Below are 21,854 nucleotides of genomic sequence, written 5' to 3' on the forward strand. Positions count from 1 at the left end.
CGACACAAAGTTTTACGCCTCGCCTGACCATGAGTGGAAGCATGTTGCCTGGTCGGAGGAGTCTCGCTTCAAGTTATATTGAGCGGATGGACGTGTACGGGTATGGAGACATTCGGGCTGCTAGATTTGCTACCGGTAGGTTCGAACAACACGCACGTATCATCACAGACATGCTTTGGGAACTCAAATGGGAATCTCTGGACGGGAAGGCGACGTTATTTTTGAGGAGCACTACCGAAAAAATTTAGAGAACCGGCATCTGAAGATGACTGCAGAACGATTACATTTCGCGTAAGGATCACGACGATACGAGAAAGTAGGGCTTGTATGGAGGCATATAGACAGTTTTTTTCCACTTGCTCTATTTGCGCTTGGTACAGGACAGAAAATGACTGGAAGTGGCACAGGTTACCCTCAGCCACGCACCGTACTGATCTTGCGGAGTACGTGTATAGATATAGATTTCAACTAGTGTCTGTCCCGCGTTAAGCCAAGAAATAGCAGCAACTTGGTTCTGTTTGGACGCATTTGGTAATAATGTCGCCATAGTTAATGTTTACCATTTGCCACAACAAGGTCGGAAAGAGACGAATGTCACACTAATCTCTGGACTGCATGTCGATGCTTATATACCCGCATCGGAGTCTCGCTATGCTGTACATACACCGCAGCAACGCCCTAGGGTTGCTATGACTTCCATATTTAAGGGTTCTCTCGTATTTTACCCAATTTCCTCCTGTATTTTCGACAGGTCTCCCATATTTTACGGGTTTTCCCGTGTTTCACCCATCTCACGTTTTTTACGTGTTTGATATTATTTTCCCTCGTGTTTCACAAAGTTTTATTTATTGATTATTTACGCTAAGATCTCCGTATCACGCAAAGATTATCGTTCCCTTATCAACAATGAAAGTTGCTGTAATTAAATATTACGGTAAATACGAAATTATGCTTAATGCTATGAAAATTGTTTTAATTATTCTTAAGTACCATCTACAATGACGAATTCTCTTTAATTTTCAACCCGTTTTGTGAAAGGAGTCAATATGTAAACCTTTCCGGAAACACTCATTATTTGCGTACATGTTTGTGTGCAAATGTCTATAATGGCCTCGTAAAGGTAAATCATGTCGATCATGTCGCGATGGGACTATTTTGGTCATCGTTTCCAAAATCTCCCGTATTTTTAGTTTGAAAACCAAACAACCCTACAACAGCCTCAAACGGAAACTTTTTGATCTCCCCTCATACAATATACCGGGTGATCAAAAAGTCAATATAAATTTGAAAACTGAATAAATCACGGAATAATGTAGATAGAGAGGTACAAATTTACACACATGCTTGGAATGACATTGGGTTTTATTAGAACCAAAAACATACAAAAGTTCAAAAAATGTCCGACAGATGGCGCTTCATCTGATCAGAATATCAATAATTAGCATAACAAAGTAAGACAAAGCAAAGATGATGTTCTTTACAGGAAATACGCAATATGTCCACCATCATTCCTCAACAATAGCTGTAGTCGAGGAATAATGTTGTGAACAGCACTGTAAAGCATGTCCGGAGTTATGGTGAGGCATTGGCGTCGGATGTTGTCTTTCAGCATCCCTAGAGATGTCGGTCGATCACGATACACTTGCGACTTCAGATAACCCCAAAGCCAATAACCGCACGGACTGAGGTCTGGTGATCTGGGAGGCCAAGCATGACGAAACTGGCGGCTGAGCACACGATCATCACCAAACGACGTGCGCAAGAGATCTTTCACGTGTCTAGCAATATGCGGTGGAGCGCCATCCTGCATAAACATCGTACGTTCCAGCAGGTGTTTATCAACCAGGATGGGGATGATGCGATTCTGTAACATATCGGCGTTCCTCTCACCCGTCACGGTAGCAGTTGCAAAACCAGAATCACGCATTTCCTCGAAGAAAAAAGGCCCGATAACAATAGATGTGGTAAATCTAACCCATACCGTGACTTTCTGGTCGAGCAATGAAGTTTCCACGACAGTTTTAGGATTTTCGGTAGCCCAAATTCTGCAGTTGTGGGCGTTGACAGACCCTCGGAGCGTGAAATGAGCTTCGTCGGTCCACAACACGTTACTCGACCAATCGTCATCTTCCACCATCTTTTGAAACGCCCACACCGCAAATGCCCTCCGCTTCACTAAATCGCCAGGTAACAGTTCATGATGCCGATGGATTTTGTACGGATAGCATCGGAGGGTACGCCTCAGTGCCAACCAAACAGTGGCGTATGGAATGCCAATGCAACGTCCGATTGCACGAGCGCTGACTTCCCCGTGCATAGACGAACCCGCTACAGTCTCCATTTCTTCCTGAACTGTCTCAGCAGCATTACGCCTTGTGCTCGGTCGGCCACTACGGGGTCTATCGTCTAAACAACCCGTGGCTTCGAGCTTCGAAATCATTCTCGCCACAGCTTTATTTGTCAACGGACCTTTACCCGATCGAATCCCCTTTCTATGGTGATAGGATCGTAACGCTGAACTAGCACATTCCCCATTCTGATAATACAGCTTCACTAAAAGCTAACGTCAACATGCTGCGACTGCTGGCGCATCTGATTGTCTCTCTTTTTTTTTTTTTTTTTTTTTCTTTATTGTATTTCAATTCCCCTATCGGGGCGGGCTGGCAGCAGCATATGCGCTGCTCTTCAGCCGAAAGACATAGAACAAAACAATAGAAGACATTTAAAAACAGCAAAGGAGAGAAGAAGGCGAACATAGATATAAAAAGGGAGAACATCATGGAAGGCAATATACAAAAAACGGGGTGACTGTAAAATGGAGATAAAAAACTGTTTAAAAGTAGCACACACAAAAGGCCACACACTGCGACGATTAAAAGAAACACAAGGCACAGTATGACTGGAGCATAAAGGTGTCGACGGCTGGCATAGCACACAGCGTAGCACTGACGGCGAACCTCCAGGCAGCACACAATTAAAATCACACCTCTTGACGCACACGAGAAAAGCACGAAACACAACACTGACGTGGCACACTGATGTTGATCAATACAGAGGATCTGCCAGGTTCAAGGAGATGAGGGAGACCTGAAGAAGGGAGGGAGGGGAAGAGATGGGGGAGGGGAAATGGGGGGCGCTCGGAAGAGGGCCAGGTAGGGAGGGATGTGGGAAGGAGAGAGGCAAGTATGGGGTGCAGGGTCTCAGGGGAGGGGGGGATGGAGGAAAATCCGCTCTGGGAGAAGGAGGAAAGAGGAGAAGGGGGCCCTGGGGAGGGGGGGGGAACAAGGCCGGATTATAGTTGGAAGGAAGGGTATATGTCACGGCGAAGTTCGTCATCCGGGAGGGGGAGGCGTTGGAAATTGCCCTGATGAAGGAGATGGAGGGTGTGGAGGTGGAGAGAGGGAGGGATACAGCGATAGAGGCGCGGCAACGGGCGGGGGGTGGAGAGGAAGGAGGAAACCAGAGGGTGGGGGGGATCAACCCTGCGAACAATGTAAAGGATGCGGAGATGTTGGAGGAACAAGAGGAGGTGGGGGAAGGGGATCAGTTCATACAGGAGCCGTGTGGGGGAAGGAAGGCGGATACGGAAGGCAAGGCGGAGCGCATGGCGTTCAAGGATTTGGAGGGCCTTGTAAAAGCGGGTGGGGGCGGAGATCCAGGCGACACTGGCATAACAGAGGATAGGACGGATGAGGGATTTGTAGGTGTGGAGGATGGTAGAAGGATGCAATCCCCATGTCCGGCCGGACAGGAGTTTCAGCAGGCGGAGGCGGGAATGGGCTTTCTGCTGGATGGTCAGGAGATGAGGGGTCCAGGTGAGGTGTCGGTCAAGGGTGAGGCCAAGGTATTTCAGGGTGGGGGTGAGTTGGATAGGACGACCATAAAGGGTGAGGTAGAAATCTTGGAGGCGGAAGGAGCGAGTGGTACGGCCTATGATGATTGCCTGGGTTTTGGAGGGGTTGAGACGGAGGAGCCACTGGTTACACCAAGTGGTGAACTGGTTAAGGTGGGTTTGGAGGGTACGTTGAGACCTTTGAAGGGTAGGATAGAGAGCCAGGAAGGCGGTGTCATCAGCATATTGGAGAAGGTGAACTGGTGGGGGTGGCTTGGGCATATCAGCTGTATACAAGAGATAAAGGAGAGGGGAGAGGACAGAACCCTGGGGGACGCCAGCCGTGGGATAAAAGATACGGGAGTTGGTGTTGTGGAGGGCGACATAGGAAGGACGGTGCGAGAGGAAGGAAGCGACCAGACGGACAAAATTGATAGGCAGGGCGTAGGTTTGGAGTTTAAAGAGGAGACCGGGATGCCATACACGGTCATAGGCATTTTGGAGGTCAAGGGAAACAAAAATGGCGGAGCGACGGGAGTTGAGCTGGAGGGACAGAAGGTGAACAAGGTTGAGGAGTTGGTCATCAGCAGAGAAGGAGGGTCGGAAGCCACACTGGGTAAGGGGGAGGAGGTGGTGTTGAGCAAGGTGCCGATGGATACGGTGGGAGAGGATGGATTCAAGGACCTTACTGAAGACGGAGGTGAGGCAGATGGGACGATAGGAAGAGGCGGCAGAAGGGGGTTTGTTGGGTTTGAGGAAGAGGAGGACGCGGGAGGTCTTCCACAGGTCAGGGTAGAAGCCAGTAGAGAGGATGACATTATAGAGATGGGCGAGGACAGTTAGGAAGGAATAGGGGCTTTCTCGAAGGTGACGGTAGGTGACACAGTCGTGACCAGGGGCCGTGTTGCGTTTGGACTGGAGGAGAAGTTTAATGTCTTGTGCTGTGATGGGAGTGTTGACGTCCGAGGGGGGCAACTGCCCCAAGTACTGGAGACTAGGAGCAAGTGGAGCGACTGAGGTATCAGCACGTTCCATGACGGTGGGGAAAAGAGAATAATCAAAGTGGGGATCATCGGGGATGGAGAAGACCTCGGAAAGGTGGGAAGCGAAGTGGTTGGCCTTACTGAGGTTGTCTGGAAGGGGGCGATCGTTATGGAGAAGGGGGTAGTGGGGAGCGGAAAGGGAACCAGTAAGACGATGGAAGGCAGACCAGTACTTGGAGGAGTTGATAGGGAGGGTGGCATTGAGTCGTGTGCAGGTCTGGCGCCAGTCCCGGCGTTTCGTTGCTGTAATAAGGTTCCGTACGTGTCGCTGTATTTGCCGGTGGCGTTGGAGTGTATCCCTGTCACGAGTGCGGAGGAAGGAGCGATAGAGGCGGCGGGATTCACGGAGGAGGAGGACAGCCCGCGGAGGGAGAGTGGGACGGTGTGGGTGGATGGTTTTAGTAGGAACATGGGCCTCCACGGCGTCAGTAATTACCGTCTGAAGGAAGGACGAGGCGCGGATGATGTCGTCAGGATGGCGATAGGTAAGAGGGTGGCTTTCGACCTGGGTGGAGATGGAGTCCCGGTAGGCAGCCCAGTTGGCACGGCGATAGTCATGGACGACCTTGGGAGGGGGTGCAGGTTGCGGAGCTGGAGGGGGGCGGTTTGCAGACGTTATGGTGAGAAGGACAGGGAGGTGATCGCTACCTGTGGGGTCAAGGACGGCGACAGTGATACGCCCAAGGAGGTTGGCGGAGGCAATGACAACATCGGGGGTGGTGTTACTTTCGGGTCGGGTGTGCTGGGGAATGGGAACAAGGTCACCCTGGATTGTGGAGAGGAACTGATGCCACCGCCGAAGGGCAGCAGGAGTGCGGCTAGGGACGTTGAGGTCGGCGGCAATCACATAGGTGGAGAAGGTGTGATCAATGTGTGAGATGAAGTCATAAGGAAGAGGAGCAGTGGAGCGGACATAGATGGTGGCACAGGTAATGGTGAGGGAGGGGAAGAAGACGCTAAGGATAAGGTGTTCAGTGGGGTCATTGAGGAGAGGTTGTGGCCGGACGGGGATATGCTTAAGGTGGCCAATCGCGACTCCACCCTGCGCACGAGGACCAGGAGCATCAGTGCGGTGGAGGATATAGGGGGAGGAGCGGACAGAATGGTGGGGCTGGAGAAAGGTTTCATTCAGGAGGAAGGTGTCGACCTGGTGGTGGGAGAGGGTGTGCATGAGGAGGTATTTGTTGGAGCGGAAGGAGCGAATGTTCTGGAAGAGGATGCGAGACTCGTGCCGCGCCATGACGGGAAGGAGGGGGGAAGAGAGGGAAGGGAAGAGACTTAAACTAGGGTGTCGAGGCGGGTGAAGGTGAAGTGGGCTTGGTTGTGGGAGTAAGTGGCGAAGGTGTTCAGGTGGAACACAGAGCGAGCAGCAAGGGATATTTGTTGGAAGGTGTGCGGGCGCTGAAAAGGGTGAATGTTTTGGAGTACAACGGTAATGAACCGGATGATGTCCTCGGCCGTGGGGGGTGGACGGAGGGAATTGTTAGGATGGACAGGAGGATCGACGGGACGAACTGGGACTGTAAGTTCAGGGGTGGCTGGAGGGGGTTTAGCTTTACACTTGTAGGAGTATGTGGGATGGGGGCCATTGCAGGTATTACAGGAAGGAGGAGCAGCGAGGTTGGGGCAGTTCTTGAGAAAGTGGGAGGCCTTGCAATGGGGACAGGTGGGGGGGTTTTTGCAGTTGGGAGTCAGGTGGTCATTGTACATCAGGCACCGTTGGCAACGGTAGGATTGGGGAGGGGATTTGGAGGATTCAACAGGGTGGCGACGGTGGTATATCAGGGCACCCTGGGTGAGGAGATGGTCTATGGACGGGGCGGACTCTGAGAATACCCGCATGAGGTAGGTGGGACCAGAGGCATTGTGGATACGGCGAGCAGAGCGGATTTCCAAGTCCGGGTGGGAGTTCAATTCTACCAACACTTCATCCTCTGTGATCACCGGGCTGAGCTTGGTGATCACAGCGGTGTAGGTGGGGGGGCGACGGGGAGGCTGGGGCTGACGAGGAGTGGAAGCGGAAAGGAAGGGTGTCAGAGAGGCGTGGGGGCCAAACATAACTCGTGGGAGTTTTCGCAGGAGGTCTGTGTGAAATGATGGGGATGGGGACTTGATAAGGACTGAGTCCCTGCGGGGAATGAGTTGGGAGATGGGAGCACCAGGTAAGTACTTTCGTATTTCCTTGGTGAGGGTACGAGCGTCGAGGAACTTAGGATCGGGAGTGGACAGGACAAAGGTGTGGAGGGTGGGGGCCAAGGTAGGGGTGGCAGGAGGAGGGGTGGTGTCCATGGTGACGGCAGGGGGAGGGGGAGGGGGAGGTGGCGTTGATTTTTTGTGGGAAGTGGCGGGAGCAGAGTCGGTAAGGACGCGCTTTTGGGGTTTTTTGGAGACTGGAGGCTGGGAGGAGGGGAGAGGGACGGGGAGGAGAGGGAGGTGGCGGGTGGCAGATCCCTGTGGCGTAGTGGAGGCACCGGGAGAAGCAGCTGGTTCAGTGGTGGCGATGGTGGCTCGGCGCAACGTGATGCGTGCGGGAGATGCAGAAGACGAAGCGACGGGGTCGGTGAGAGAGGGGAAGCCAACCACCTGAGGGGCGGCAGCAGAGGCGGCAACAGAGGCGTACGTGAGGGCGGGGGTAGTAGTGGGAGCTGTTGAGGGTGTGGAGGCTGGAGGAAGGGTGTAGAGGTGTGGGTATACAGCAGGGGAGGAGATAGGGGGGTGGGTAAGTGGAGGAAGGGAAGGGGAGGTGGAAGGAGGGAGGCCAGAGGCGGCACTCCAGGAAGTGACTGTGGGAGAGGGGGAGGGGGAGGTGTAGATGACGGTGGAGGTGGGAGTACTCATTGCAGACGAACGGCGACGGACAGACGGACGTGCAGCAGGCGGCGTCGGCGTCGGCGTCGGCGATGGGCAGCGGCGAACAGCAGGCGGCGTCGGCGTCGGCGTCGGCGTCGGCGTCGGCGGCGAACAGGCGGACGAACAGCAGGCGGCGGCGGCGGCAGCGGCAGCGGCAGCGGTTACGACGACGGCGATGGACAGCCAGCAGGCGGACGGACGGACGGACGGACGGACGGACGGACGAACGAACGAACGAACGAACAGCGACAGCAGCGAGCAGACAGACAGACACACACTATCTTCGAAGACGGAGATTCCACCCTGAGAGTAGCCCAGGCTTTGCAATCTGACGCTTTCGAAGGAGGGGATCCAACCCTCTAGATGTCGTTGTCTCTCTCATTACAGCTCCTTTTATACACAATTGTCATGCGCAGTCGCTGACGTTTTGGTGTCCAGCGCTATCTGTCGGATATCTTGTGAACCTTTTTTTTTTGTTCTAATAAAACCCCATGTCATTCCAAGCATGTGTGTAAATTTTTACCTCTCTATCTACATTATTCCGTGGTTTATTAAGTTTTCAAGTTTATACTGACTTTTTGATCACCCGGTACTCACGTTCGCAGAACTCAAAAGTAACCAGATTCAATTGATGAGCGATTTCCAGTAGCGCTGACACTTTAATATCCATACATGATACCCCATTCCAGATTTCATCCCTCTTAGCACGTCTATCAAGTAAAAAAAAAATTGCTTCTCCCTACAATCTTCTACAGAACTGCTAAGTCTGTCTCATTTAATTTATTAAGGAAATCTGCATAGCGAGAGTGGTCGGGTTGTGTGTTTTCTTACGTAGATTGCGGTGGAAATTGTCGGAAATTATCCCCGGCTTGGCCCGGAAAATATGGCTGTTTAATGCAGATTGCCTGGCACGCTGCGCGCCGCGGCTGGTACAGTACCTGAAGAGGCCTGCTTTAATTCCGTATGCGACAATGGCGGCTCCTTTGGTTTATGACTTTAATTTAGTCTCGTGTTATTCTTAGGGCGCATCTGTCACTGGGAACTTAGCAGCTCCGTACTGGCGGTTTAATAGACTCAATTTCGTCAGCGTCTTCTTACCCCGGCGAAGGAAACTTTTAATTACGCTATATAATTCTTCTCGGCTGATATGTGCGGCTGTTCTGTGCAAGGAAAACCACGATTATGTTCCTGCAAATGTTAGACTTCGTTTGTTTATTCGCTACGGTCAAGTACGCCATCTTCTCTCTGTTTCCCTTTTCAGAACCCTTTCTTATTGTTTCATTTCCCTCTACAATTAACTAAAATGCAGCGTGGGCATAACAAGTAGTATCAGTTTCACGGTAGTATTGAACTACGCATCTACCGCTTTTTCTGTGTGCAGAATATCCGGGCAAGTTGGGACGCAATAACCGTCAAGAGAGAAAAACGGTAAGCGAAGAAAAGAATTCTGAATCGACATTTTCAGTTTTTGGATGATGTTGTGTGTTTTCAGTACTTCGCCAATCGTTTGCAGACGTTACTTAAACGATAAGCTGTCTAGCATAATTCCTGGGTGTTTTATTGTGCTCAGTGAGACGAGTACCCACCATCATTACCATTAACCACGCACTGCTCAGAACTCTTCTTAAAGGAGAAGCAAAATGACATTTTTCCATGATGTCCTGAGTGGCTCTGATTTCACTGCCTGTGGAAAACTTGTAGCTTGTCTGGCAGCATACGTCCTAACTACACCGGCTCGATCGCGCTGTCTCTTAGCAGGTGTGGTTTCTCGGTTTTTGTTTCCTATGGCTAGATGTCTTTTCTCGAACACTTGTGCCAAATTAAAACTTTGTACCACTCTAGACTCGAATCCCAATACTTGCTGTTTCCTGGTAGTGACACCCAATCAGACCTCATAGATTTTAATATTCCAACAACAGTTTTTTTTTCCTTTTTTTAGTCTGCAAAGTTACCGACCGACTGTTCTTTTTAATCTTCTCTCCTGGTTCGAATCACTGCGGTAGACTGTCCACAACAATCTCCCTTCCGCAATTTAAATGCTTTTATGTTATTCGGCTATGTAATGTGGAAAATCCGTATCACAGCACAGGATACGTATCAGTTCTGTCACCAGACGTCGAAAAATCAGAACAAACAGGAAGTCACCCATTTAGCAAAGAGACCTATGGAAGCGGTGTGATTTAGTGAACATCGAATCTGGTTTACTATGTTTCGTGATCATTGCTCTTGCCTTTGCATTTTTCATTCCCCCTCCATTCACAACGTTAATCCTCGTCTTCCTCCCCTCCCCATTTTCCTAACGGCAGTGGCGCTCACCTGAGCAAATACGTGTAACTACAAATAGCAAGAAGTCATCAGCATCTCTCCATTCCCTACAAAAATATATAAAGCTTTTCCCTTTCGACCAGCAAATGAAACATGTACAAACGATTATACCTCCAGTCGTTCATTACAACGGTGTTATCTTGAAAGCTCTTTCTCAATAAACTTCAGGGCGTCTAGAACTGGTGATAAACGCTCGTGTGCAATTTATCAATGCCCTTCGACATTTTGATCGTATTTCACCGTCTTATGCTTGGCTACCCTATTCACGGACGGAGATCTACACATTCTCTGCCGTCTTTGACGTCTTATCAATACATACGGTGCCTCATATCTGTCTTCGACCTTCAGGCTCTTGTCTGGACAATATAGTATGTACACTCTTTCATGTCTGAACAACATCCTTTCTATCCCACTCCATAAGACAGCCGTCTTCCCGAAGTCCTTTTCAGAACCAGAAACCTCACTTTGTAATGATTTTTTTTGAGTCATCAGTCTTCTGACTGGTTTGATGCGGCCGGCCACGAATTCCTCTCCTGTGTCAATCTTAGAGTACCACTTGCAACCTACATGATCAATTATAATCTGGATGTGTTCCAGTCTCTGTCCTCCTCTACAGTTTTTGTCCTCTACAGCTCCCTCTAGTACCATGGAAGTCATTTCCTGATTCCTTAACAGATGTCCTATCATCCTGTCCCTTCTCCTTGTCAATGTTTTCCACATATTTCTTTCCTCTCCGATTCTGCGCAAAATCTCCTCACTCCTTACCTTACAAGCCCTCCTAATGTTCAACATTCGTCTTTAACACCTCGTCTCAAATGCTTCGATTCTCCTCTACCCCGGTTTTCCCACAGTCCATAAAATGCTGTGCTGCAAAGGTACATTGTCAGAAATTTCTTCCTCACGGCCAACGTTTGGTACTACGAGGGTATTTTTTAAAGTACATAGACCTGTTTATTTCTACAGTGGTTTACATCACTTTACAGCTTGAACATTTAGCTATTTTTCGACTAATCACCATTTCTGTCGATGCATTTTTGTAGACGCTGTGGCAGTTTTTGTATGCCCATGTCATACCAGCTCGCCGCCATGCTGTTCAGAAAGTTACGAACCTCTTCTTCCACCTCGCCGTCAGAGCTGAATCGCTTTCCGGCTAAATGTTCTTTTAACCTAGGGAACAGATGAGTCACTGGGTGCCAAGTCATGACTATAGGGTGGGTGGGTGGGTGGGTGAGTGATTATGTTCCACTGAAACGGTTTGCCGAGCGATGTGTGGGCGAGCGTTGTCACGGAGAATGTGTACGCTCTTGCTCAACATTCCTCTTCTCCGGTTCTGAATTGCCCGTTTGACTTTTTTCAGAGTTTCATAGTACCTGTCAGCGTTAATTGTGGTCCCAGTGGGTTTAAAGTCAACCAACAATACCCCTTTCCGATCCCAAAAAAGGGTTGTCATGACTTTACCGGCAGACTGTGTTTGTTTGAATTTCCGCGGCTTTGGCGAAGAAGGATGCCGCCACTGGCGTAAAGTGGTAGGCCCAGGATTCGTCACTCGTGACAATTGAGTCCAGAACGTTGTCCTGTTCGGCTGCAAGGCGGTGAAGAAGTGCGCGGGAAGCATCAACTCGTTGCCGCATGTGGTCCTCAGTCAGCATGCGTGGCACCCATCTTGCGCACACCTTCCGGTAGTTCAATGTCTCCGTTAAAATTCTGTGAGCGGTGCTTCGGGAAACCTCAGGAACCAACGGGCAGAGATCATCCAGGGTGATCCGCCGATCTTCACGCATGCTTTGCTCAACCTTCAACACTGCCTCCTCAGAAATTGACGGTCTCCCGCTCCTTTGTTCGTCGTGAATTTCGGTCCGATCAGCTGCAAACTCTCTGCACCACTTACGAACATTTTTGACATCCATGCACGACTCATCATACACTTCCGTCAATTTGCGATGGATTTCAATCGGCGCAGTGTCCTTTGCGTTCAAAAACCGAATAACTGCGCGCAATTTGCACTTGGCGGTACCATCCAACGGGAGCTCCATTCTCAACGGCTGCCAAGCCAAGACTGCGCCTCAGCGCGGCGTGCGCATGTTTACACACAGCGCGTGAAGTGTGACCAACTGCCACACAAACAGAGTTCTGTACCTATAAAAAATAGGAGACCTTATTTTTGGGATTACCCTCTAACAGACTTCTCCTGGCCAGTAATGCCCTTTTTGGAAGTGCTAGTCTGCTTTCGATGTCCTCCTTACTTCGTCCGTCATGGGTTATTTTGCTGCCTAGGTAACACAATCCCTTAACTTCATCTATTTCGTGACCATAAATCCTGGTGTTAAATTTCTGGCTTTTCTCGTTGCTGCTACTTCACGTTACTTTCGTCTTTCTTCGATTTACTCTCACTCCAAATTCTGTACTCATTAGACTGTTCATTCCATTCAGCAGATCATATAATTCTTCATCACTTTCACTCACGATAGCAATGTCATTAGCGAATCGTATCATTGATATTCTTTCACTTTTAATTTAATTCCACTCCTGAACCTTTCCTTTATTTCTATCATTGCTTCTTCGATGTACAGATTGAACAGTAGGGGCGAAAGACTGCATCCCTGTCTTACCCCCATTTTAATCGGAGCACTGCGTTCCTGGTCATCCACTCTTATTATTCCCTCTTGGCTCCTGTATACATTGTATACTACTAGTCTCTCCTTTTTTGTCTCTCCTATTTGTCTCAGAATTTCGAATATCTTGCACCATTTTACATTGTCGAACGCTTTTCCAATTCGAAAAATCCTATGAACATGTCTTGATTTTTCTTTAGCCTTGTTTCCATTATCAAGCGCAACTTCAGAACTGCCTCTCTCGTGCCTTTACCTGTCCTAATTCGAAACTGATCGTCACATAACACATCCTCAATTTTCTTTTCCATTCTTCTGTATATCATTCTTGTAAGCAACTTGGATGCGTAAGCTGTTAACCTGATGGTTCGATAATTCTCGCACTTGTCAGCTCTTGCCGTCTTCGGAATTGTGTGGAAGATATTTTTCCGAAAGTCAGATGGTATGTCGCCAGACACTCAAATTTTGCACACCAACGTGACTAGTGATTTTGTTGCCACTATCCCCAGTGATTTTAGAAATTCTAATGGAATGGTATCAATCCCTCTTGCTTTATTTGATCTTAAGTCCTCCAAAGCTCTCTTAAATTCTGGTTCTAATACTGGATACCCTATCTGTTCTAAATCGACTCATGTTTCTTCTTCTATCACATCAACCAAATCTTCCCCCTCGTTGAGGTCTTCAATGTACTCCCACCTGTCCGCTCTCTGCTCTGCATTTAACTACGGAATTCCCGTTGCACTCTTAACGTTACCATCCTTGCTTTTAATTTCACCGATGGTTATTATGACTTTCCTATACGCTGAGTCAATACTTCCGACTATCATTTGTTTTGATTTCTTCACATTTTTCATGCAGCCGTTTCGTCTTTGCTTCCCTGCACTTCCTATTTATTTCATTCCTCAGCGACTTGTATTTCTCTATTCCTGTCTTTCCCGGAACATTTTTGTAATACCTTCTTCCATTGATCAAATGAAGTATTTCCTCTGTTACTCATGGTTTCTTCGCAGTCACCGTCTTTACACCTATGTTTTTCTTTCCAACTTCAGTGACTGCCCTTTTTAGAGATGTCCATTGCTCTTCAACTGTACTGCCTACTGAGCTATTCCTCATTGCTGTATCTATAGTCTTGGAGAACTTTAAGTGTATCTCGTCATTTCGTAGTACATCCATATCCCACTCCTTTGCGTGTTGATTCTTCCTGACTAATCTCTTAAATTTCAACTTACTCTTCATCACTACTACTCGTACGTTATGAGGTGAGTCTATAACTGCTCTTGGGTACGCCTTACTATCCACTATCTGATTTCGAATTTCTGTCCGACGATGATAATCTAACTGAAATCTTCCTGTATAGCCCGGCCTTTTCCAAGTATACCTCCGCCTCTTGTGATTACTCGACAGAGTATTTGCTATTACTAGCTTAAATTTATTACAGAACTCAATTAGTCTTTCTCCTCTCTCGTTCCTTTTCCCAAGCCCATATTCTCCTGTAACATTTTCTTCTACTACTTCCCCTACAACTGCATCCCAGTCCCGCATGACTATTAGATTTTCATCTCCATTTACAGACTGTATTACCCTTTCAATATCCTCATATACTTTCTCTATCTCTTCAACTTGCGACGTCGACATGTATACCTGAACTATCGTTGTCGATGTTGGTCTGCTGCCCATTCTGATAAGAATAACCCTATCACTGAATTATTCACAGTAACACATTCTTTGCGCTACGCTTCTATTCATAACGAATCCTACTCTAGATGTGCCATTTTTTCTGCTTCTGTTGATGATACCCTATACTCATCTGACCAGAAATCATTGTCTTCTTTCCATTTCACTACACTGACCCCTATTACATCCAGAGTGAGCTTTTTCATTTCCCTTTTCAGATTCTCTAGCTTCTCTACCACGCCCAGACTCGTAGAACGTTATCCTTTCGCTGCTGATTCAGTCATGGTCACCTCCCTCCTGGCGGTCCCCTCCCAGAGATCCGAATAGAGGACTATTCTGGACTCTATTACCAATGGACAGATCATCACGACACTTTTTCAATTGCGGGCCACATGTCCTGTGGGTACACGTTACCTGACTTTAATGCAGTGGTTTCCATTGCCTTCTGCATCCTCAGGCCATTGATGGTTGCTAATTCTTCCGTCTTTACGGGCAGTTTGCTATCCCAAGGACAAGAGAGTGCCCTGAACTTCTATCCGCTCATCCGCCCTCTTTGACAAGGTCGTTGGCAGAATGAGGGTGACTTCTTGTACCGGAAGTCTTCGACCGCCAATACTGATTTTTATTCAAAATGTGAGCGGTGGCATGTTTCGAACCCGGGACCAAGGATGGAAATTTGAAATTTGTGGTAATGTCTTATGGGACCAAACTGCTGAGGTCATCGGTCCCTAAGCCAACACACTACTTAATCTAACTTAAGCTAATTTACAATAAGGACGATAGCCACACGCAAGTCCGAGGGAGGATTCGAACCTCCGACGGGAAGACGCCGCGCGGACGGTGACAAGACCCCTTAGAACCCGCGGCTACCACGCGCGGCGGGCCAAGAAAGTTTTTGATTACTAATGAAAGACGCTACCCTTCTTTTTTTAATCTCATTTTGTTCGTTGTTCTTCGTTCTATTTGTTCGGTGCGGATGTCCCATGACGCTTATTCAAATTGATCGTCGATCCATTAACTCAATTTGTTATTACAGAGGGCAGCTATCCCTCTGACCCAGCACGCTGAGCTATAGTGCTGGCAACGTGCTGACCTACCGTGCCGGCTGCCCTAGACCACGGGTGCTCTCTGGCAATGACATGCCTCACTAATTCAGATAACTGATTAAGATCCCTAGGTAATGATTTATTTACTAAAACACCAATAATGTCAACCCCCTGCTCTGTACGAATACCTTACCCTCATGACTGCAAAGTATCCTCCTTTCCCAACAAATCTCTCTTGTTTCTCAGTTCTTTCTGGTCAATATATCTAATTTACTCTTTCGCAGAATACGCCTATGCCATGAACTCTTGATCTTGTACACCCATATACGTGTCTTGTATCTCCAGCTGTCACTGTCATTATTATTTTACTGTTATGATTATTATAAGTTCCCATTTGAGAGCGTTGCTGCAGCGTATATGCGACGTAGCGCGACTCCGATGGGGGTAAGTAGGTAAGGGATTAGCGCCGCATTCTTGTGTTTTCGACGTGCGTTTGGTAAACTCGGAAATTTAGACTATGACGACGTTATTACCAAATGCGTCCAACAGCATGTTACCAAATGCGTCCAAACAGGACCAACATGCTGTTGGACGCATTTGGTAATAACGTCGTCATAGTCTAAATTTCCGAGTTTACCAAACGCACGTCGAAAACACAAGAATGCGGCGCTAATCCCTTACCTACATACCCCCATCGGAGTCGCGCTACGTCGCATATACGCTGCAGCAACGCTCTCAAATGGGAACTTATAATAATCATAACAGTAAAATAATAATGACAGTGACAGCTGGAGATACAAGACACATATATGGGTGTTCAAGATCAAGAGTTTATGGCATAGGCGTATTCTGCGAAAGAGTAAATTAGATATATTGACCAGCAAGAACTGGGAAACAAGAGAGATTTGTTGGGAAAGGAGGATACTTTGCTATCATGGGGGTAAGGTGTCCGTACAGAGCAGGGGGTTGACATTATTGGTGTTTTAGTAAATAAATCATTACCTAGGGATCTTAATCAGTTATCTGAATTAGTGAGACATGCCATTCCCAGAGAGCACCCGTGGTCTAGGGGAGCCGGCACGGTAGTGAGCAAGTTTCCCAGACGACTTACCTGTCTGCTGCATAGGACGCAGTGATGCAAGCATAAAACAGGTTGGAGTAGATGAGGAAGACGCAGATGTATACTATGGAGGTATGCACAGTGGAACTGACCTGTCTGCAGAATAGCGTGCGGCGACGCTGGCATAGCATAGGTTGGGGCAGGTGAGGAAGAAGTACACAGACAGTAGGTAGGCATACCAGAGAACGGAACTGCGCGCAGGATGGGGGCCGGTGATGCTGGAGTAACGCTGATTGGGGCAGCTGAGAAAAAAGTAGGCAGGTAATAGGTAGGTATGCGCAGCGGACTGGCCTGTCTGCGCTACAGGGCGTAATGTGGGTTGGGGCAGGTGAGGAAGCAGCAGGTGAGAACTATGGAGGTATGCACAGTGGACTAAGCTGTCTGCAGCATAGAGCATGTTGGGGCAGCTGTTGAAGAAGCAGACAGGTTCTAGGTAGGTATATGCAATGGACCGGCCTGTCTGTGACACAGGGCACGGTGATGCAGACATAAAGCAGGCTTGGGTAGGTGAGGAAGAAGTGGGAGAGTTATATGTTCTGTAGCATAGGACGTGGTGATGCTGGCGTAGCAAAGGTTGGGGCACTGAGGAAGAAGTAGGTGACGGGTAAGTATATGCAGTGGACTCACCTGTCTGTGGTATAGGGCATGGTGATGCAAGCATAAAGCAGGTTGGGACAGCTAAGGAAGAAGCAGTGAGTACTATGGAGGTACACACAGTTAACTGACCTTTTGAAACAGACGGCGCAGGTTGGGGCAGATGAGGAAGAAGTAAGGTAGTTATGCCTGGAGGCTGAACTGTCGGCAGCATAGGGTGTAGTGATGCCGGCATATCGCAGGTTGGGGCTTCTGAGGAAGAAGCATGTAGATAGTAGGACTGACCTGTCTGCAGCGTAGGGTGCGGTGATGCCCGCGTAGCGCAGGTTGGGGCAGGTGAGGAAGAAGCAGGCGGTGAAGCCGGCGGCCACCAGCGTGGCTGCCACGCACAGTTTGATGATGCCGGCGCAGTGCAGGCTGAGCCGCTTCACCAGGTAGCCCCCCAGGAAGGTGCCGCCGCCGCCTGCCGGCACCGTGATCAGGCCTGCGGAAAGACATTTCCTCACTGCAGTCGCTGCACCTCAGGTCCAGTCTCCTCATACTTCTCAGTGAGGTACAGATATTTTTTTATTCTTACAGCTCATATCTTTTAAGAGGCTCGATGCCTCAGATGTTGTAGTTGTACTGGGAAAGTCCCTGAGCTTCAAGCGCTAATAGAAAGCACAGAAGTTGAAATCGTTATAGGTACAGAAAGCTGGCTAAAGCCTGAAATAAGTTCTGCAGAAATTTTTACGAAGTCTCAGACGGTGTTCAGGAAAGATAGAGTAGGCAGAATTGGTGGTGGAGTGTTTGTGTCTGTCAGTAGTGGTTTATCTTGTAATGAAGTCGAAGTAGATACTCCGTGCGAATTGGTATGGGTGGAGGTTATACTTAACAGCCGAACTAAGTTAATAATTGGCTCCTTCTACCGACCCCCAGACTCCGATGATACAGTTGCTGAATATTTCAGAGAAAATTTGAGTCTCGTAACAAATAAATACCCCACTCATACGGTTATAGTTGGTGGGGACTTCAACCTTCCCTCGATATGTTGGCAAAAATACTTGTTCAAAACCGGTGTAGGCAGAAAACATCTTCCGAGATTGTCCTAAATGCTTTCTCCGAAAATTATTTCGAGCAGTTAGTCCACGAACCCACGCGAATTCTAAATGGTTGCGAAAACACACTTGACCTCTTAGCCACAAACAATCCAGAGCTAATAGAGAGCATCATGACTGATACAGGGGTTAGTGATCACAAGGTCGTTGTAGCTAGGCTCAATACCGTTTCTTCCAAATCCATCAGAAGCAAACCCAAAATAATTTTATTTAAAAAAGCGGATAAAGTGTCACTATAAACCTTCCTAAGAGACAATCTCCATTCCTTCCGAACTAACTATGCAAATGTAGACGAGATGTGGCTCAAATTCAGAGATATAGTAGCAACAGCAATTGAGAAATTCATACCTTATAAATTGGTAAGAGATGGAACTGATCCCACATGGTACACAAAACAGGTCCGAACGCTGTTGCAGAGGCAATTGAAAAAGCATGCGAAGTTCAGATGAACGCGAAATCCCGAAGATTGGCTAAATTTACAGACGCACGAAATTTGGCACGGACTTCAATGCGAGATGCCTTTAATAGGTTCCACAACGAAACATTGTCTCGAAATTTGGTAGAAAATCCGAAGAAATTCTGGTCGTATGTAAAGTACACAAGCGCGAAGACACAGTCAATACCCTCGCTGCGCAGTGCCGATGGTATTGTAACCGACGACTGTGCCACTAAAGCGGAGTTATTGAACGCAGTTTTCCGAAATTCCTTCACCAGGGACGACGAATGGAATATTCCATAACTTGAAACACGAACAGCTGCTAGCATGAGTTTCTTAGAAGTAGATACCTTAGGGGTCGCGAAGCAACTCAAATCGCTTGATACGGGCAAGTCTTCAGGTCCAAAGTGTATACCGATTAGGTTCCTTTCAGATTACGCTGATACAATAGCTCCCTACTTAGCAATCACATACAACCGCTCGCTCACCGATAGATCTGTACCTACAGATTGGAAAATTGCGCAGGTCGCACCAGTGTTTAAGAAGGGTAGTGGGAGTAATCCATCGAACTACAGACCTATATCATTGACGTCGGTTTGCAGTAGGGTTTTGGAGCATATACTGTATTCAAACATTATGAATCACCTCGAAGGGAACGATCTATTGATACGTGATCAGCATGGTTTCAGAAAACATCGTTCTTGTGCAACGCACGAAGTAATGGCCGCTATCGACAGGGGATCTCAAGTTGATTCCGTATTTCTAGATTTCCGGAAAGCTTTTGACACCGTTCCTCACAAGCGACTTCTAATCAAGCTGCGGGCCTATCGGGTATCGTCTCAGTTGTGCGACTGGATTCGTGATTTCCTGTCACGAAGGTCGCAGTTCGTAGTAATAGACGGCAAATCATCGAGTAAAACTGAAGTGATATCAGGTGTTCCCCAGGGAAGCGTCCTGGGACCTCTGCTGTTCCTGATCTGTATGAATGACCTTAGTGACAATCTGAGCAGTTCTCTTAGGTTGTTCGCAGATGATGCTGTAATTTACCGTCTAGTAAGGTCATCTGAAGACCAGTATCAGTTGCAAAGCGATTTAGAAAAGATTGCTGTATGGTGTGGCAGGTGGCAGTTGACGCTAAATAACGAAAAGTGTGAGGTGATACACATGAGTTCCAAAAGAAATCCGTTGGAATTCGATTACTCGATAAATAGTACAATTCTCAAGGCTGTCAATTCAACTAAGTACCTGGGTGTTAAAATTACGAACAACTTCAGTTGGAAAGACCACATAGATAATATTGTGGGGAAGGCGAGCCAAAGGTTGCGTTTCATTGGCAGGACACTTAGAAGATGCAACAAGTCCACTAAAGAGACAGCTTACACTACACTCGTTCGTCCTCTGTTAGAATATTGCTGCGCGGTGTGGGATCCTTACCAGGTGGGATTCACGGAGGACATCGAAAGGGTGCAAAAAAGGGCAGCTCGTTTTGTATTATCACGTAATAGGGGAGAGAGTGTGCCAGATATGATACGCGAGTTGGGATGGAAGTCATTAAAGCAAAGACGTTTTTCGTCGCGGCGAGATCTATTTACGAAATTTCAGTCACCAACTTTCTCTTCCGAATGCGAAAACATTTTGTTGAGCCCAACCTACATAGGTAGGAATGATCATCAAAATAAAATAAGAGAAATCAGAGCTCGAACAAAAGGTTTAAGTGTTCGTTTTTCCCGCGTGCTGTTCGGGAGTGGAATGGTAGAGAGATAGTATGATTGTGGTTCGATGAACCCTCTGCCAACCACTTAAATGTGAATTGCAGAGTAATCATGTAGATGTAGACGTTACTCCACAAGTGCTTGAATCCAAGGAAGTGTGGCCATAGCTTGTTAGGCACCATAATCATTTGAGATGATAAGATTATACAAGTTCACTGCACATAGGCAGGTAGGTATGTATGAAATTGCTACTCCATATGTTGTATCAACATTTATTCGCTTGCAGCGACTAGAAACTTGGACTACTTCAGTTAAGTGTATAGTATTCTTTGGAAATATGATTAGAAAAGGAGCCTGTGGCTGCTGAAAGATAGTATGACACAATGACCAAACATTGTACAGGGTGCGTCCAAAAATGTCTACACACTTTAACTGTCATACACAATTTATTTCCCGTTCTACAAAGTTAAATATCTGTGAGAAAGTAATGTTATGTTTCTCCAACAGGTGGCAGCAGTGGGAAGGAAGTAACTGCAACATGGCGGACGTGCGTTTGAGCTTTGAAGCGCGGAAGCAGATAATTAAGTGGTACTGGAAGTACGAGAATGTAGCTGCGGTTCGAAGACAGTGGAGAAGTGAGTATGGTACAGAACCACCTTCAAGGTTAACAATTACACCCCTGCGAGACAAATTCGAAATTCATGGAACAGTGTGTGATGAGCATAAAGGTCGATCAGGGCGACCTCGTACAGCTACAAGTGATGATTCCACAACTGCGGTCTTGGAACTGTTTCAGCGTTCGCCTCAAAAATCTTCAAGGCAAGCGGCACGTGAGAGTAATGTAAGTGCTAGTAGTGTGCTACGCATTCTGAAGAAAGGCTAGTTTCTTGTGTACATTCCGAGGCTGGTACAACAGCTAAGTGACGACAATCCACATCGAAGGTTAGAATTTTGTGAATGGGTTCAGGAGATGAACCGGGATTTATGGGTAGCATAATTTGGTCGGATAAAGCCCAATTCAAATTCAATGAAACTGTCATTAGGCACAATTGTGTGTACTGGGCTGAAGATAATCCTCACAATACAGTTGAAAAGGCAGTGAATTTGCCTGGTGTAAATGTGTGGTGTGGTTTGTCTGCAAGGGGACTCATTGGACCTTTCCACTTTGAAGGTACTGTTACTGGAGAAACGTACCTAACAATGCTTGCTGACTCCATATTCCCTGCCATTCGTGCATTATACGGTAATGATGAGTTTTATTTCCAACAAGATGGCGCCCCGCCGCACTATCATAGTGATCTACGAGCATACCTGCATCACAATGAGCCAGGCCAGTGGATAGGACGCACGCTCTCCAGACCTCACGCCGCTGGATTTCTTCTTATGGGGCACAGTAAAAGATGAGGTGTACAAACGTAAACCACGTAACGTGGACACACTTTGGAATGAGATTCAGGCGGTGTGCGCAGAAATCTCATTGGACACTTTGATACGATGTACCGAATCAGTGGTGACT

The 21,854-nt window shown here is 47.6% G+C and overlaps 1 protein-coding gene across 1 annotated transcript in view; it reads right to left on the bottom strand.

Moving 5' to 3' along the window:
• Positions 1–21,854, bottom strand: part of LOC124776418 (solute carrier organic anion transporter family member 4A1) — a 552,725-nt gene that overhangs the window by 52,252 nt on the left and 478,619 nt on the right. The window contains exon 7 of the mRNA XM_047251412.1: positions 17,379–17,577. Coding sequence (XP_047107368.1) covers positions 17,379–17,577 — 199 coding nt within the window. The remainder of the gene's footprint in view (positions 1–17,378; positions 17,578–21,854) is intronic.

This window comes from Schistocerca piceifrons, chromosome 2 (genome assembly GCF_021461385.2).
Source record: "Schistocerca piceifrons isolate TAMUIC-IGC-003096 chromosome 2, iqSchPice1.1, whole genome shotgun sequence".
Classification (NCBI taxonomy): domain Eukaryota; kingdom Metazoa; phylum Arthropoda; class Insecta; order Orthoptera; family Acrididae; genus Schistocerca; species Schistocerca piceifrons.